Genomic DNA, 19684 nt, shown 5'->3' with positions numbered 1-19684 from the left:
GCTTTGTGTGAATCGCTAATGACAAATATTTATGGCAAGTCCTAAAGTAAATATTCTTGGCTTGATATAGGTCTAAAAGGCATGTTTTCGTGAATCCCATTGTTCAGCCGCAGATGGCCCATTCACGTTAGCCCCTATCCTTTTCTTGTGATCATTGATTGACTAAGATATCAAGCAAATACGAGTTCAGAAAGATACAAGAAGGCTTACTTTGGACTTAATTAAAATTTGTTTTTTCAGACAGAGAATGTAATTTTAGCTTTTTTGCTCTCTAATAATGGAGAGATTATTGAGGCTGTGTTTCTTAAACCTTTTATGACCATTTTTGTCATTTGTCATAGTGTCGTAACATAGACTGAAATTTAGACCTGCTTAATATCATTTTGTTGCTTTCAGCTTTAAATTTCCTGGATGCAAATATTCCTCCCCATGCTGTGCACATTGCACATCTAGGTAGACATTCCATTAGAGTGCTCTCCCCATGACATTTCTTTAAGGTGACGGCTGTTTGTCAGGTTTACCTCAAACAGCTTTGGTACTTTATACTCGAGCCCAAAGGCTGTGCAAAAAAACAAATATGTGTGCCATGAAGGGGAACTACAACTTTTTGTCCCTTCCAGTGGCAGCAAAATTGTATAGGAAAACACTTTAAGAGACAAGGACTCAATTTCTTTGGCACCATCTGGTGTTCAGGTATGATTTAGTCGCAAGGAGAGCCAGTACTTATATGAATATGTTTGGTATTTATGCATCTCGAACCAGCCGAACGATAGCGCAGTGTGACTGTCGAAGCCAAAGGCAGTGTAAGCTCATTATAGAATTGGTAGTCGATTTCTAAGAGTGAAAGTGGACTGTTACTTCATCATGGTGTAGCGTTCTTTAAAGAGGTGTGTCTTCAGCTCTTTCCTAAATTGGAGCAGGGTTGACGCAGTCTTGATGAAGATGTGGAAGTCAATAGTACTAATAGGTCATATTACAAATTGTACATTTGCAGATGCTCTTAAAACAACCTTTAGGGAGTCATCAGGTTGCTACCCCCTGCAAAAAGAGAGATGGATAGAGGGATTTGCATTCCCAAATATGAGTTCATCTTTAGGTCTCGCCTGAGCCAGCGCATGCGCTGTTCTGGCGAAACTTTTAGTTTGTGGGCTTCAAAAAGCAGACCACAGCTTTTTGTGTGGCCTAGAGCGTGCGGTTATAAGCACAGTTACGCGTGCGCCATCTCGCTTTCCTCGCATCGCTCGCGGGCACCCTTACAGCATGCGATCAGGCGCCATCTGACTTTCCTCTTGCTTGCGCTCCCAAGCGCCTCGCTCTGCCTCTCCCCCACCACAGAGCGCGTCTTGTTTTACTTTGCATCTTGTTCACCTTTCCTTTGTCCCTGCGTATCTCACATCTTGCTTTTCCTTCACTGTTTCTTATTGTTTACGTAGCCCCCACCTAATGCCAGCACCTTCTCTCTTTTCCTTTCCCTTTCCTAACCTCTCCTTCATCCCCATTTGGATTTTGCGTCCATTCCTCTACTGCATTCCACCTCGATTTTCCTACTATTCTGGTTACTCCTCTCCTCCCAAACTCACTCCTCAACCCTTTTGCCACCTTGGTTTCCCTTTTGCCTCCCCTCCACTCATCTAGTCGATGTCCACCATTCCTCCCTCCTTTCTTACCTTAGCTCACCATGAACATTCCCTGCTATGCCCCTCGTGCCGCACTCTCACACCTCCCTCCGTGCTCACCATGTCTCCCTGATGTGGCCCTTGTGCCTCACTCACTGCTCCCTCATTTTGTTACCTTTGCTCACCATGATCATTCCCTGCTGCGCCCCTTGTGCTGCCCTCACTCCTCCCTCAGTCCTTACCTTTGCTCACAATGAACATTCCCTGCTGTGCCCGATTCACATTTCGGTTTGCTTTACACCCACAAAGAGCCATTTTTGCAAGCGTGAACGAACTTAAGCAACTCTCAATGGCGGGTTTTACACTTGTAAAAGGATTACTTGACAGGAACATTTTTGTGTGATTAAGTCAACAGCCGTAGGCGTTTCATGGGGGAAATGCTTTCACAGTTCCTGGACTCTCACAAATGCTGCTTATTTATAGGGATTTAGAATCGGTTTTTTTCCTGATCCATTCCTCTACTGGGAATAGAGATTTACCACTCTTGAGGGAAGGAGTAAGTCTCTTTCCAGGGTGAGAATGGAGCACCCAAAAAATTGGAGAGGTTTAAAAAAAAAAAATAGTTCATCCGCAGGGCAAAATATTTTCCCTTTAATTTAAAAATAAATAAAATAGTTATATATGTATATACACCCAAATGTACACCATTCACAAATGTTGTCCTGAAATATGTCTGAAAATCTGCTGTGGCAAATCATTGTGAATTGCAAATACTTGAAAATGTGAGGTCTCAAACTTGTGTGTGAGAGAGAGAGAGAGAGAGAGAATACGTTTTGTGACTCTATTCCTATGCCACACTTCCTGGCTCGCTCTCGGGTGCCTTGCCTTTACCCATTCCCCCTGCTTCTCCTGATCACGCGGACCTACTTTCCCGGCTTGGGACAAGCAGGATGTTGCAGCCAGGTATTGCTTAACTAGCACTGGTGTCTGCACAGACCTGTGCTCTTAGCACTTCCTGTTTTTCTGGTGTTCAGCAATGGCCACACTCAGCTGTGCTGAATAGGTGTGTGTGCCACACTGCTCGTCTGGACGCTTCTAGGGACGGGCCAGTACACCCTGCCTGGCTTCTGTGACACATGGCCGTCGCCCTAGGGACTTTGGCGACCTGTCATCCTTCATGTCTGCTACCTTCTGCAAGACTCCCTTCCCACCTCCGCCTTAATCTGTTTATGGATCATTCTAGTTTCTCGCAGTAAGAGCAATTTACTTCCGACGCGTGTCCTGTGTTATTCTGAGGGCGTGAAGCAGGGTCTCTTACTTAATAGCGAAGAAAGGCTGCGTGTTCTCCCGGGATGCGTGACGTCAGGGGAGGTTACTCAGGTCTCCATCATGAAATGGAGGTTACAGCTCCGACTACAGTGTGTCTGGTAAACAGAACAGTTTTGAGCACACAGTACATCTGTGATGTTCAGTGCAGGTTTGAGCACTGCACGACTCTGATGCTTACTCCTCACTACAGGTGTGCGTAAAGTACTTTCCTTTTGCTTATACACGTGAGTACCATATTTCTCCGGTATTCACTACACCTGCGAGTACAGTGTGTCTCTGCTACTCCGCAGAGGGTGTGTAAAGTACATCTCTAATGCTCAGTGCAGACTTAAGTACACTAAGTCTCTGTGCCGGTGAGCACAGTATCCCTCTGGTGCACAGTACAAGTATGAGTACAGTATGCCTCTGGACCTCTGTGCATGTAAATACAGTATGTCCCAGTACCTGTGAGTAGAGTATGCCTCTAGTCCTCAGTACCTGTAAGTATAGCATACCAGTGGACCTGTGAGTACAGTCCTCGGTACCTGTGAGTACAGTATGCCTCTGGTCCTCAGTATCTGTGAGTACAGTATACCTCTGGTCCTTCGTACCTGTGAGTCCGTATGCCTCTGATTAACAATACCTGTGAGCCACCACTGCATTACTCGGCAGCATCACTCAGCACCACCACAGCATCACTCAGCACTACCACAGCATCACTCAGTGCCACAACAATATCACTCAGCACCACCACAGCATCACTCAGCACCACATCAGTATCACTCAGAATCGCCTTTGCACTAGTACACCACATCATCATCATCACTCAGCAAGACCTGAGTATCATTCAGCATCACCTCAGCATCGTCTCCGCACCAGTCGCGACCACCCCCACCACAACCACTTCAGCATCACTCAGCACCACCTCAGCCTGCTCTCGGAATCTGGCATCTGTTTATTCTCCCCTAGCGTCTGGCCGCTGCTAGTGTTATAATACAGACACTAGTTCCCTACCTTCACCCTCCAATTGTTTATGCCCCCTCAAAAAAAGCTCTAACAAACAACCATTGGAATAGGCAGAAATAAGTTGCCAGCATTGCAAGATCAAAAGAAAACTGAATACATTTTTTTTATTGTAAATACTTTTTTTGATGTGGTTATTCAGTTGTACATAATGTCTTCTTGGTCATATATAAGGTAACAAAAATGCTTCTGACACTTTTCTATTATAACTTTTCAGCATGCTGCACAGCAGCCACACTTCTCTACAGTACAGCAAGTCAATAGCTCTGGCTAAACACTTATAAGGCCCCAAAGGCGATACCCATTGGCTATGCCAATGCTTGTTTTAAAAAAGAAGCCAGTGTCCATTAAAGGGACCAGTGATGCAAAAAAAAATTGTTTCCTGGAGCGTGCCCACTGCAGCTATGGAGTTGGATGCATAGCCAGGAGCTCCAATGTCAGTAAAGGCATACTTCTGGTCATACCGAGCCCCATGGCCCTAAAACACAGTGGAGCTGGGAGGGCCTATAGGATGCACCCGCTGGGAGTTGTGGCTCCCTAGACGGATCTAGGGGCAGCGGTGGCTGCTTCATACAAATGTGCCGAAGGCATGTAAAATGGAGGCCGCCAACAGCACTGCGCTTAGGGCGGGTGTCTGCAGTGATCTAGATGCGGGCCACTGGGCTGTCTTCCCCGGATCCAGACTGGGCGTCCAATTTAAGAAGAGGCACCAGTGAACCATTGGGAACCATAGGTGATGTTGGAACGAGTCAGACGATCCTCGGACAGGGTCTCAGGGGTCTGCAAAAGGGGATGCTGCCTCTGAAGGCCAGGTCTTGAAGGGTGCCCAGCTGGACCTAGAAAACCACATAGCCACGGTCCTAGTTGCCATCTGCGACACTAAGGGCTGAGTGGAGCAAAAAAAAGAAGCAGTGGTACTCAATGGGGCCTATTGAGTGTGAACCACAAAAATATGTTGATGGCAGCTCACCCAGCACCTGGAGCAGCACCCAGACCAATAGTGACCTGACTGCTCAACTTCGGGGACAACATATTGCAACGTGCTCAATCTCATGGGCCCTGACAGATCGAGGGCAGCCTGAAGAGATTTTACCCACGATGGTACAGCACCAATGCGAAACGTTCTGTCAAAAAAGACCTGTGGCACCTCAACAAGAAATATGCCCTGCTGTTCCCGGCCCACCTCCAAGTTTCAGTGGGGGTGAGCCCTACAAAGGCAGAGGCACAAACAGAGAGATAAGGTGGTCATGTAACTGCAGCATGGCCTCCTGAAGACTGACTGAAACTGGTGAGAGTTCCTTAACAGAGACTCGGGGAAGTCAGACAATGGATTGATTGCCACAGGGGTGGACAGTGAAGACCTGGCCCTCCCGAAGGTCACGCCATGATGGCAGACAAAGTCATCTGAGACACTGGGGGAACATTAGACAGGCTCTTGAGGGAGTGGTGCTTGGAGATGACCTGGTGATAATGTGCCCCAACTAGAGACTGGGGGAGCAGGGACAGCCATGCTGGATCCCTGTTTGAAGAGCTGGACAGGGTGGTAGGAACACAACTTTGGGTAGGGGAGGAGACCGGTGCCTTGAGCTTTGGGGGGTGGAGGGGTTCTTTTATACTTGCAGCACAAGGTGGTTGGAGACAGTTGAGGGGAGCTGCAGCAACAAGATTTGGACACTGGGTAAAGTGGCAGTGGGGACAAGATGAGACGACTCCGAAAATTCAGACATCAGTATAGATGAGTTCCCAATCACTCTGTATGGAAACCTTCCTTAGGTTTATCTTGTGGAGCATGAATGGGCTCAGAAACAAATTAAAAGGGCGAGTGATGTTGAAATACCTGGTGCGTCATTCACGGGACCTGGTCCTGTAACAGGAAACGCATCTGAAGGGCAACTAGGGCAGGCCAGCACAAAACGCTGATACATGCATGCACATGCTACTCTACAGAGACCAGAGGGGCTGGGATCCTGCTATGTATATCCACACTGTTTTAGATCACAAAAACATGGACAGACCCATTGGGGTGTTGGGTAGCGGTTGAGGCACTTGGCATTGGGAACACCAAATAGTGGCCTCCTGGTACCTCCTGCTAGGCCTGCAGGGGCCCAGACTGGAGGGAAAAAGGAAATGGATCACTGAATGCCCAGAGGGATAGCTACTGGTGGAGCGTGACTTTAATCTGATGCTACATGGGGAGAAGGACCGCATAGTATAAATAGGGGAGTCTGGTGGCTCAGTAGACTTATGTATCCATTGCAGGGGCCTGTGTTTGACCTCACGGTTACATGTTCAAATCCCGACAGGTCCACTTAGCCTTTTATCCATGTGAGGTCGATAACAGGAGTACCATTGAATTGTGTAACAATAAACATCTGTTATTCAGCGCCAAGATGCCTCCGCATGAATGTGCGCTTTAAAATATACGTTATGTTATGTTAAAGAGGACCTACGGCTCCAGTCCTTCTGAGGAGGGGGGCTAGGGATAGAGGAAATATGGTGTGCTCCGCACTAGTGATCAGACAGTACCTGCACGCAGTCCGCACGTCTCACTCGAGAGTAGACTTCTTTTGGTGCCTGGGTCCCAACAATACAGATATAGGAAAATGAACTATCTGGCAAGGGGCATTTCAGACCACTCCCTAATAGTTAAAAAACTGTGGTCACAAGGGTACCACGCCGACTCCAGCTAGCAATTACACCCCAGAGAGCTTACAGACTGGGACACCCAAAGCCACATCCTGGAGCTGTCCACCTTGTAAGAAAACAGGAGATTGGTGACCTCCAGAGGCATTTTCTGGGAGGCGTATAATACAGTAGTGCAAGGCCACCTCATAGCACATGTGGTGTGCTAGAAGTTGAACAGACTACGTAAGGAGGTGGGCAGGGAAAGGGAATGGACAGTGAGAAAGGCTGGATATGTGGAACTGCCAGAACCGGAAGGGGTAATAAACCTGACCTACCTCAGGGAGAAATACAGGCCTCTGGTCCCACAGGAGGTTAGGACACTTAACAGAGCCTGGCAGAGAAGTTTCTATGAGACTAGGAATAAGGCAGGAAAGATGTCAGTGTGGCTGGCCCAGAAGGAGCAAGGGCAGCAATGGATTTCGGCGGTTCACACGCAACGGGGGAGTTGGCAGAGACCGCCATGGACATGGCCTAGACCTTTACACTATCTCTTAGGGATCTAAATACCTCACGCCTATCCCGTGAGGCAAGGGAGGACATTTGCAAATTTGTGCATGGTGTCCCGCTGCCTCAACTAGACAGAGGCCAGACTTTCTCTAGAGGCCGATCTCACAGAGAGAGTATTTGAAGAGGTAGTAGCCCAAAGTAAGAGTAGGAAGGTTCCCAGTCCCGATGGTTTCCCCCCTGAATTTTTTAATATGTAAAAAGCAAGGTGATTAAACCCCTGTATGATCTGTACTGTGAGGCCCGGCTGGGTGGTGAGCTCCTCTGGATCTTTTAATCCACAAACCTGGGAAATCTCCTATATGGCGATATCCCTCCTATAGGTCGATATCCTGATATAAGTGTTGATAAACAGCCTACTGCCAGTGATAGATAGCATAGTGGCTCCAGACTAATCCGGGTTCATGCCACACAGATCCATGAAGCTTAATCTATGGTGACTTTTTGGCTGCCTTGCTCGATGACTCCATGTACAGGAACCAGCTTGAGTTCTGGCACTGGATGCTGAGAAGGCTTTTTATTCCTTATAATGGCCCTACCTGATGGCTCTCTTATAGCGTGTGACATTGGCCCCACATACCAGGCATGGGTGTGCCTTCTCTATCACAGGCCTCTGGCAAGGGTGTGGCTAATTGGCATGCTGTCAAATTAATTCAACACTACTGGGTATGGGCTCCCAAGCAGCAAGGCCAAACCTTGCCTATTATGTATCACCAAAGAAAATGCCAGTGCTGCCAATGTCAATCCATAAACTATTTCTCTAGTTCACACACAAATGAAACACTATGTGAGAATTGTTTGATTCTATGATTCAATCTGTCAGTTTATTATTTTGTTTAGGGTATTCTTTTTTATATTTAATATTTTCACATTGTGGATATTTCAACAAAACATTTCAAAAACATATCACATAAACAAACATTAAATCATTTGTTGTTAAACCTCCCCTTTTGTTTCATTCATACATACTCACATTCAAGATCTTTTTCCAAACATACTTCACATGCATTCATACTCCTAACACACCTGTAGCAAAAAAGCTGTATTATGTACAATTATATATACATTTTTTTTAAATGGAAACCATAGATTCGACTTTTAAGAATGAAACAATATTATCCGAGTATTATTTGGATTTTCTTATGGTTTCGACATAACAAGATCATATGTCAAGGTCTACGCGTTTCGAACTCTCTTTAGTGCGGAGTTCTCATCAGGATCATAGACTCTCTAAATGTCAGACAAGTTTGTACTCCTTCTTTCGTCATTGGTTTGTTTGTCCTTCAATGGTTCTCCGGTCGAGACAAACTATGGATTGAATCGGTACATCGAACAAAAAACAAGTGAGAGGTGATTGGTATACACCGCCCGTAAACAGCCCCTGCCCGACCGGAGAACCATTGAAGGACAAACAAACCAATTCTGAGAGAAGCGTGCAAGCACACAACTGTGGTCACGCTTCGCGGTTTTTCTGACGAAAGAAGGAGTACAACACTACCACCACCAATACCAGTACCACCAACACCACCACCAATGCCACCAATGCAAATACCACCACCACCAATGCCACCACTAATACCACCACCACTAATGCCACCACTAATACTACCACCACTTTCACCACCAATACCACCACCAATAGCAATACCACCACCAGTAGCAATACCACCACCAATACCACCGCCACCACCACCAATACCACCACCACCACCAATACCACCACCAATCCAATACCACCCATACCACTGCCAATACCAGTACCACCAATATCCCCACGACCACTACCACCACCAATACCACTACCACCACTTTCACCACCTATACCACCACTTCCACCATCCCTATACGACCACCAATACCACCACCCCTATACCACCACCAATACCACCACCAATCCCACTACCACCACCAATACCACCACCACCAGTAGCAATATTTTAATTTATGCAATTTGTTGAGCGCACGATTACCCAAGGGTGTCTTGGCACCAATACCACCAACACCACTGCCACCAAAACCACTGCCACCAAAACCACCGCCACCAAAACCACCGCCACCAACACCACCACCAATCCAATACTATAACCACCACCACTACCACTATCACAACCACCACCAATATCACCAATTCCACCAGTACTACCAATACCACCACCACAAAGACCACCAGTACTAATACAATCACCAATACCAATAACACCACCACCAATACCGCCGCCACCAAAGCCAATACCACCAGCACCACCACCAAGAACACCACCCCCAATACCAACACCACCACCACCAATACCACCGCCACCATGAGGCCGGAGCTGCAACCAAGACCATCCATCCCTCCCTCCCTGCCATAAAGCACAGCCCGCCCTGCACCAGCAGGTGAAGCCAGGGCCCTACCACAGCTGGAGTGTTTTTTATTAGGCCAAAGATAGCAATGACATTATGCAATGCTACACTGCAAACTCAAATTATGGATAGGGCCGGAAATCGCCCCCCCCCCCCCCCCCGCTCTTCCTCCTGAGCCTTGACAGTGTAATTTACAGCGCGAAAGGTGTTGCAGCGCTTTGGTAGTGTTTATTGCTCTGATCATGTGCAACTCTCACTTCACCGTTTGTGTCTGTGTCATTTCCAACACTTACACATCTTCACTGCACAATTTATCACTACTTTGAAGACTTCGCAAGCCAGTCTCTTCCTCTGATTTTTACAATCTAACAAGTGGTCGAGAAAGACCTTTATTTCGAAGCAATAGGTCTCGCATTTACAAGAGTTGAAGCTATTTATATTGTAAATGACACTGCCTTTTATTGATGTTTTAAAACCCAAAACATAAATAAAAGGCATAGTCATTTACAATGCCAATAACTCAAACTCATGTGAATGCGAGACCTGTTGCATTGCAAATGCTTGTTTCACTTTTTTATATTGGCCCATAGTCTTGTTTTAGATTACAGTATGTTGCCTTGTAAAAATAATTACATGTCCCTGGCTATTATTGTAGATATTGGGCTATATTTGCACATTGTAAGGTTTTTTGTGATTTATATATTTTTTTCCTTCTCTTCTTTAGCTACTTATTCTAAGAAGCATGCCAGAGTGGCTTTTCCTGTTTGGTGCAAACATTTGGAATAATATTTTGCGTAAAGAGGCTTTATCCCGGATCGCCTCCTAGTGTGATACAGTAGAGAACCTTTACTGAACTGTCTCCAGCGATTCCACCAGTTCTGTCTTTTCAGGTATTTCATTGTATGTTTCTGGCCATTGAAAAAGCCCAGTCTTTGCATCCGGCCTCACACCGGAAGTGCAGCAGGAGCGGAGTGGAATGCGGAAAGGATCAGTTGAGAGGGTTTCAGAGTGGAACAGTCTTTGGAGCGCCCCGCGCCGAGCCAGATAATGTAACAACTTTCAACACCTAGGAAGAAAAAAACATACCCACAGCACGCGACTGGGATTTCCATCCTTCAAAAATCTGCATGACAACAGCAGTTTAAGAAGAACCCTGGCCTTCGGCTATTGGAGATATCTCAGTGACACTTATTAATTATTAGTTTATGGAATCTGATAAAATGAATGCACCGGTGTTTTTTCTTCAACACAAAAGAAAGCCATGATTTGACAGGGACGTTGTTATTACGGCAAATGAACGTTGGTTCAAATTTTCAAATTTCATGAGAAAATGTTCCTACATATAAAAAAATTATCTGTTTTCCTGGACGTGAGGTTTGCTTAAAATGTACGGAGTGACTCTTCACTACACTTCCTGAGTTGAAAACAGATTGATTGTAGTCATAACGTATATGCAACAGAATTACTATTGCTTTAGGCTTTGACGATATTTTTAACAACAAACAATACATAACTGGCAGTATTTAGGTCTCGCTGAGCCAGCGCATGCGCTGTATCAGGCAAGACATTTAGTAAGCACGTTTTCAAAATGCTACCCACAGGCTGCGGCCACCAACTTGCTGTTACACACACAAGTGCACGCAACATGCACAGCTGCCTCTGTAATGGCTCATTAAGCCTTACAGCGCGCACGTGTGAATCCCTCCCCTACACCCTCCCTTCTCCTCGTCAGCTCTTCATTTTCATTTCAGTTTCATGCCACGGGCTGTGTCACTTTCACGGCTGCGCATCCATTACTTTGGTTTATATAATCCCCTCCCCTATCCCCTCCCTTCTCCCACTACCTCCTCGTCAGCTCTTCATTTTCACACCACGCGGCCGTGTCACTTTCACGGCCGCGCGGCCATTGCTTGTTTCAAATGTCTTCTGTTTTGTTGCTCCCGCAAATCAATAACCGGAGTGATGTGATCTGTTCAGACGCAGTGCCTATTCCCGCCGAGGCCGCCCCTGGCTCCGTAATGTGAGTAATTATGTGAGAAGCCGCCCTTGAGTGGACATATTGTAACCGGGAATGTACTTGTCAGTGGCTATCGCTTGCATAAAGGCTCTCTATAAATAATTGACATGAATATTTTTTGTTTTAGCCCTTTTTTCCGCTTTGCTCGTGGATGGAGACTGGCTTTTTGTGCTTAATGGCTAGAGGACGGCTAGTAACAGAGCCGCTCGAGCATTAACACAGAAGAACCGGGCCGCTATCTGTTTAGCACTTTAAGAATGGTGGGTTTTCTGTCCCTTTAAAACAGGAGCCCTGGCTCACAAGGCTGGGCACTGAAAGATTTTGAGAGACTTGAAGAAGCGGTCTGGGCATTGCTTTAATTGGGCCTGTACGGAGTACCGCCACTCTTCTATTTTGAGAGGGAGAGTACCAGCACTTCTCAAGAGAAATGCAATACTTTTAATTGGAGAGTACTGCACTACCGGCACTTCTCAGAAACAAGCCAGCACTTATATTTTCGATTTCAAGTACTGGAGGCGGGCTGTAGAAGTCCCTGCACTTACAGCAGGGAGTGTAAGAGCAGAATTAATTACATTTACTAGTCTAATGGGGTCTCTCTTCGGAAGGGGCAGCTGCCATAGTGTACCACTCAAGACAGTTTTAGGGGTGGGGTCAAAATTAGTAGGCGCGCAACATCTACTGGCCTAAAAGTGTTTCTACTGTGACACCCATGCCCTGGCATAGCCCACGCGGCTTCCGTAGGATGCACAAAATTCTTAAGCTGATATGTGCTTGGCTGCTATGGAATAGAGCGGCAGGGCTTGAGGCGTTGCTAAAAAGAACACATTATTCAGCAACTGTGTTGTTGGCCTTAAAGGAAAAATAAATGCAAGTTAACGTATTCGGCGGAAAGGTTCAATAGGTTAATGCACTCACTGCTTACGTCTGTGTGTGTGTTCCAGACAGGGCCGGTTATTGCATTTCAGTTCTTTGTCGAAAGCTTGGGCCAGGTAGGCTCGAGTCGCATTTGTACTGACTCTGAGGCAGAACGTTGTTGTCACACCCTCCTTTTGGATAGCTGTCTTGACCCTGCACGGGAATGGCATGATGATAGCACTAGGGTGTCACTGGGTGTCGCTTACACTGCACTATGGTGACACATTGAGGGAGATGGACTTCACGGTGGTGACAGCAGTTGGGTACATTGCATGGCGGTGACACTGCATAGTGGTAACAGAACAGGGATAGCACAGCATGCTGGTTACACTGCGCGGTAGTGACAACACAATGGACAACATTGCACCAGAGTGATATTGTACATGGGGGATGACTCTGGCTCTTCACGGTGTGACACATCACGCCGTGGGGACAGTAAGGTTTCTCTGCCCCACCAGGATTTCCAAGTTACGTTTACAGAGCTGCCCATGTTTTCCTACCAAAAAGCCCCTGAGACTGAAACTCACAGCAGATTATCACTGGACGGCAGGCCCATGCCGTGCTTCGGCCACATGCATTGAATTTGAGCACGCAACATGAATGTTAATTCCTTTTCCCACTGTTCAAGATAGGCCAGAGTGATATTCTTGTACGAACCAAGTAGATGAAAAAAAGTTAAAAGGTGCCATCGCTGCGAGGTAGAGTGCAGATCAGGGGGTGGTAGGGCCTGCATCAGCGGAAGAGCATGCTCATATATGTCGAAATTGAAAGCCTTCCCCTGCCCCTTCCTAGCACAGGGCATTGGTAGCTTGCTCTGGATATGCCCTGCAGCAAAACAAGAGGAGCACTTTTACACCCGTAACCAAGATATCCCCTGGTGGCGGGGATGGACTGCCGAAAGACCGGTGCAAACACTCATGTATTGCTTGAGAGAGGCCACTTAGCACAGGGGCAGAGCCTAGGTGGGCTCCACCGAGCCTGCACTCTATCCGAAAGCCCCCCCTGGCGGCATAAATCAGAAGTGACTCACAGCAGACATGCAGCAAGCACTGCTAATCAAGTGTGAAACCGAGGAAGGGGTGGAGAGGAAGACACAAACATTCTTGTCAGTGTGCCTGCTTTCCAAAAAAGAAATGTAAATATGCGCGCCAACTGGTAAATCTGCAGATATAAATGGTACCTGGGCAGAAAGCCAGAATTTTGGCTTTGATTGATGGAATCACTTGAAGCTTCCTGAGATATACGTTTAATCTTTTTCAGACATGTTTTAAGGGAGCTACCAGCTACGATGTAAGTGTATGCTTTTAAAGACGGTTACCAAAATAATTGCTTCCTGAAGAGACACATTTATTCTTTTTGAGGAGTATTGTAAGAGAGAACCCAGTTAAGCTGGGCAAAGTGTGTGCTTTTAAAAGACTATGGCATTTAAAACAAGCATTGGCATAGCCAATTGGTCTAGCTTTTGGGCCCTTATAAGTATTTAGTTTTGCAGCACAATATCCTTGGTGCAACAACATCAGCTGTTGCATGGCTAAACTTTGTATCTTATAGCTGTTTAGCCATGCAACAGTTGATGTTGTTGCACCAAGGATATTGTGCTGCATAACTAAATACTTATAAGGTCCCAAAAGCGAGACCTATTGGCTATGCCAATGCTTGTTGATTGCAGTGGCCTCTTCTGCTTTCACAGAATATTAGTGGGAGAAGGTTCTGTTGTTCACGTCCAGTTTCATCGTTGTATTATCAACTTTAGGGCTCAAAAATACACCCTCAGGTACCACAATATTGGTAACATAACTACCTAGCATCTTGGAGTTAGGAAGCAATCTAGTTGTGATATATTGTCGCAGTCATGGTCAAGATTTCCAAGCCTTTACAGTGATTTTCTTTTCTTCCTAAAAATGTCAGATGTAGCTGCTACTAAAAGTTAGACTAAATCACGGCTTAGCAGACCATCAAAAGTATTCGATAGCCTGGAACATAGCAGCTGAGCATCAAAAGTATTCGATAATTGTGGGTCAGAGCAAGGGTTTTTTCTCTCTAGAATAAGGCGCACAGCTAAGAAATAACTCTAACAATTGAAAATAAATGGTTCCCTGCGTTTCGAGGTGCAAACGGGTGAGGGGATAAGCCCTATAACCCCCCAGAAGAAGTACTAAGAGATGCTAGCACTAGAAAGTTTACAAACGTAATACCCATGCACACTCTGAGATAAATATACAGTAGTATCGTTATTGTTGCGTAAAGAGTTAGTAGAGACAAAAGCAAGTAAAACGCACTGTTCAACAGTATGTAACTAGATAAATCCAGCATTGATGTGAAGTGTCCTTTGTTGTTCAGACACGTAAAAACCAGCCGACACGTGTTTCGTTGCGTGTGGCACAGTCTGCCTGCGACTCTTCAGGGCTGTACTACGCGGGTACAAGAGCAAAAGGTCGCTCTGTCGGTGATAATTCCGACCCGACAGGGCCCTGGACCGGGTAAGGAACATCTCGTCAGTGTGTGGAGACCCTCAAGAAGGTATCGTACCTGGGATCCAAACTTAGTCATCAAAGAGAAAATTGTACGTATAAATAGAGAAATTCTCGAGTGTTAGGACGGGTACGTCTAAGAATGGAATCCCTTGTGTGTGCGACGAAACACGTGTCGGCTGGTTTTTCCGTGTCTGAACAATAAAGGACACTTTACATCAACGCTGGATTTATCTTGTTACATACTGTTAAACTGTGTGTTTTACTAGCTTTTGTCTCTACTAACACTTTACGCAACAATAACAATACTACTGTATATTTATCTCAGAGTGTGCATGGGTATTACGTTTGTAAAAGTATTCGGTAGCCTGGAACATAGCAGCTGAGCAGCAAGATTATTTGGATCAGCTCAAGAATCAGAACTGGCGGTGGAGGGCAACCGACCCTGACATTTTTCCTATGAGAACGCTTCCCTATTTTCTGCTTGCCAAGGGATGTGTCGGTTTTTATATGCTCCCATTGTAGTGTGTAAATTCTCCCCTTTGTTAAGTGCTCCTCTAGATTGGTTCTGATTATTGCAGCAATATTGAAAAAAAAATCTAGTATTTTTCTTTTTTTTATAAAATTCATGTTTTTCGTCACCAACAAACTACAGAAGAAGCATTGGAAAAGCCAACAAGACTCTTCCTTTTTTTTTTTTTACAAATTAATTTGTATTCCTTGAAACGCTGCAGGAAGCCCACTGTCAGTTAGGCAGCAATACGTGCATAGAGGATATCGTAAGAGGCATGATGGTGAGAAACACTGACTCTTCTCATGATGGTTAAACTTCAGAAAAGCCTGGTACACAGAAAAAGTGGGTGTAGTGTTAACATGTTGGGCAAATGCTGCTCAAGATAATGTTACTGGATGATATGAGAAATGCGGCAAAGGATAAGAGGGTCCGGAATGGAAGCTGCAGATTGTCCATCACAAAAGTTGGCGCAGCAGTCCGTTCCAACCTTACGTAGGCTGAGCAGGGATGTAGTGATGGAGTTTTTAGAAACTGATCAAATGAAGGGGGTAAGAACCGGACAATAGTTGGAAAATGAGGTGAGAAGGGCAGGGACCAGGGCAAGATCAAAAGCGTTTTCTAAAGGAGGCCCACATGACTTGAGAACCCAATGACACTTCACTACATCTGCTTGTAGAATGGCTCTAAAAGATTTGGTGACTGAGTCCAGTGCTAGAGTTCAGCATCTCATGCAGGTACGTGTTTTATTAGTAAGGTGTTTTGCAAGATCAAAGTACTAAGGCCATCAATACCTCTCCAACACCACCTTCCAAAAATCACACATGGACCTTTCATCCAGCTGAGCATCAAAAGTATTCGATAATTGTGGGTCAGAGCAAGGGTTTTTTCTCTCTAGAATAAGGCGCACAGCTAAGAAATAACTCTAACAATTGAAAATAAATGGTTCCCTGCGTTTCAAGGTGCAAAAGGGTGAGGGGATAAGCCCTATAACCCCCCAGAAGAAGTACTAAGAGATGCTAGCACTAGAAAGTTTACAAACGTAATACCCATGCACACTCTGAGATAAATATACAGTAGTATCGTTATTGTTGCGTAAAGAGTTAGTAGAGACAAAAGCAAGTAAAACGCACTGTTCAACAGTATGTAACTAGATAAATCCAGCATTGATGTGAAGTGTCCTTTGTTGTTCAGACACGTAAAAACCAGCCGACACGTGTTTCGTTGCGTGTGGCACAGTCTGCCTGCGACTCTTCAGGGCTGTACTAGGCGGGTACAAGAGCAAAAGGTCGCTCTGTCGGTGATAATTCCGACCCGACAGGGCCCTGGACCGGGTAAGGAACATCTCGTCAGTGTGTGGAGACCCTCAAGAAGGTATCGTACCTGGGATCCAAACTTAGTCATCAAAGAGAAAATTGTACGTATAAATAGAGAAATTCTCTAGACTGAAATGTATGGACAGTGAATAATGCTGTCACAACATTTACAGACATCTGATTAAATACAGAGGTAGTTGAATGCAGGAATCGTGTTCAATGAAACTTGCTTGAGGTCAGAGCAGGCCGATCTACAGTTATGACTGACCCAACAGCAGAGAGACCCATACATATATATCAGAGAGATCCAAACAGCTTTTGGTGTGTTAAGATGTTAAAATAAATGTTGATGACTTAGTGCCGTATTCAGAAATTGGCTTTTCGGATACCCCCGTCACAAACATGGTGGGTGTCCCATCTACCGTATTTTTAACGCATTATAGCTTACAGCACTTGTAATACCGCAGACTTGTAATTCCGCGTACATGCCCTTTGCATTTTTGTATCTCTAGAACATATATGTCTGTGTCCTATTGTAAGATGTGACATGCACCAATTTCCATAAACTAACGCCAGACAGACTGAGCCTAAGGAGGGCCACCAAATCTGTGTTATAACCAGACATATGTTGAGGGTGCCTGGCAAGCATTGGGAACTGTAATGGACAAAAGTTCTAATGGGCACTCAGGTGCAGTGACAGAGGAATCTGTAATAAGAAAGTACCAGTGATAAAGCAGTAAGGGATATAGTGAGACTTACATTTATTTTTCATTTAGGGTGCGTTCTTTTATAAGCAGTCAACTGAAGGGAAAGACCAACAAAATAGTTATGGAAAATGTTTGTCTTTTTAACCACGCTATTGATTTCGCCCCCCACGCTCACTGACCCCGCCCCAATTGCACTCCGGATTACAGCCTCCAACCCTTTTTAATGCACTTCGACTTCTGCTTTTGGATCATTTTTGTATTCACCCACTTAACAATATGCACAACCATAGAAAAGTCATTGAAGAATCACTTTATTTAATTTAAAAAAACAGATCTGTTGCCTTTGCCAATCTATTTTACATCATCAATGGATTTCTGGTATTATTCACATGTTACCTCAAGGCACCCTTGGTATTCGATAGCAACTTGAACTATTTACGCCGTTCTTCGAGGTTCCAAAAACCATCATTGAGGATTGAAAAGATTACAGTCCACCCAGCGTTTACTTCCTTACATACAAGTAAGCTAGCGTACATTGGTTCTCAAGGTGTGACAATAGTTGTAAATGTTTGAACCGCAGTTATAAATGTGAGGAAATTAATGGAATAGTTTTAATGTTGATGTGGAAATGTTTGTAGTGGGAGTTAAACAGGAGCCATGCAGCATATTTATTAGAAAGTAGGAATGACCAATGGTAGGACTGGAAATGAAATAATCAATTTGAAGATACCTTTTGCCAGTCTCTTATGTATTTCTTTCCACCCTGTCAGCTCTGGGCTTCAGGCCGAATCAGCTAAGCTGTTTGTCTGTAAATTCACGCCTCATCCTGTTACAGGTCCTACTCTTTCCTGATAACTCTTAAGTTTGACCACTCCACTCTCACATTACTATCTATTTATAGGGTTGTATAGAATTCAGATTGTAGTGCTAGGAAGGTAACCTATTTTATTTCTTAACCTGTGTCTTTATAATAAACCATATTCAATATGTAATTTGCCAAACCAAGTGATGGCCCTCTTACTTAAATACTTGATGTAAATGTGCTGTTTGGATAGGAACAACATGGTCTTTATAGATAAGTACATATATTGTAGACTTTTAATCTGCTGAATAATGTAACTGTAAATTCAAGACTGCCCTATTTGTGCTGATTTGAAGGCCTACGTTTTCAACTCTGTATTCTTAGTCCAACAATCACTGGGGATTCCCAAGAGCAGTTTGTTTTTCCTTATATTGTGAACCTAAAACGAAGACAAATAATGTGCAATGTATTATGTTTGCCCACACTGAGCTAACACGTGTGCAGGTTTGGTATTGTAAAATTACCGTAATTTGTAAAGTTGTGTATCTTTTATTGATTTCACTAAAACATTGGTTTTACTGATGCAGTTAAGTAGAGTAAATTATTTCCGTTGAAGAATTGGAGAGCTTGATAACACTTTCTGGACAATGTACAACTGGTCTTTTAGAATGTAAGTCAAGTGATCAGAGAAGTGTTGCAAATGCATTTCTCATCGTTTGCCAGTGCCACAAACTGTACAACTTTGGTGGTGTAAATCAAGTTCCCTGTGCTCATGTGGAGATGCCAAGAGCTTCTTCAAAATATACTTCAGTATATTCAGCATCTCCTGATGTGCTTAATGTTCAAATCTTTGGCCTTTGTAAATGCAAGATTCTCTTGGGCACCTTTGAGTTTGTTCCAGAAGAAATCTTTGTTTAAATGGGCGGAATGTTCTCCTATTTGTTCATATTTACACAAATAAACCTTTTATTAAAAATAATCATCAGTGGTGTTCTTGACAGCATTTATCACTTTGTCCTTATTCTTATTGCCAACAAGAGTGCACACAAGAAGGTTTCCTCATGTTCCATCGGTGTTTCTTTGAAGGATGACGACTCCTTTGAAGTCGCATCTTTTGGAATTTTAGCCAACTTATCCTGTTTTTGATAATACACAAATCCAACTGTTTTTTGACAATATGATGATTTCACTTTGATTACTTAATATTTACTAACGCCTTATTTTTAGCTGGACGTTATACATGTTGTTAATAAAAGTCTGTATAAAATAGTTGTCCTTATTTCAGCTTTTCACTGAGAATAAGAATGCAGTACAAAAAGTTAACATCATTGTATTGGATACCTGAGAAAACATAAAAAAGATAGGCATTGAAGTCTACTTTGTGTTGTAGTTGTGTTTGAAAATGTTAAAATTCAAAGCTATTTTGCAGTACATTTATCTGCAGCTGTTAAATATTACAAAACATC

The 19684-nt window shown here is 44.4% G+C and overlaps 1 protein-coding gene across 1 annotated transcript in view; it reads left to right on the top strand.

Moving 5' to 3' along the window:
• Positions 1-19197, top strand: part of LOC147674138 (inactive hydroxysteroid dehydrogenase-like protein 1) — a 133691-nt gene extending 114494 nt beyond the window's left edge. Inside the window, exons 5-6 of the mRNA XM_086945200.1 lie at positions 10204-16233; positions 16838-19197. Coding sequence (XP_086801326.1) covers positions 10204-10305 — 102 coding nt within the window. The 3' untranslated portion in view covers positions 10306-16233; positions 16838-19197. The remainder of the gene's footprint in view (positions 1-10203; positions 16234-16837) is intronic.
• Positions 19198-19684: the final 487 nt, after the last annotated feature.

Source organism: Lissotriton vulgaris, chromosome 12 (genome assembly GCF_964263255.1).
Source record: "Lissotriton vulgaris chromosome 12, aLisVul1.2, whole genome shotgun sequence".
Taxonomy (NCBI): domain Eukaryota; kingdom Metazoa; phylum Chordata; class Amphibia; order Caudata; family Salamandridae; genus Lissotriton; species Lissotriton vulgaris.
The sequence above is the reverse complement of the archived record's forward strand: the minus strand, read 5'-3'. Positions and strand labels throughout refer to the sequence as shown.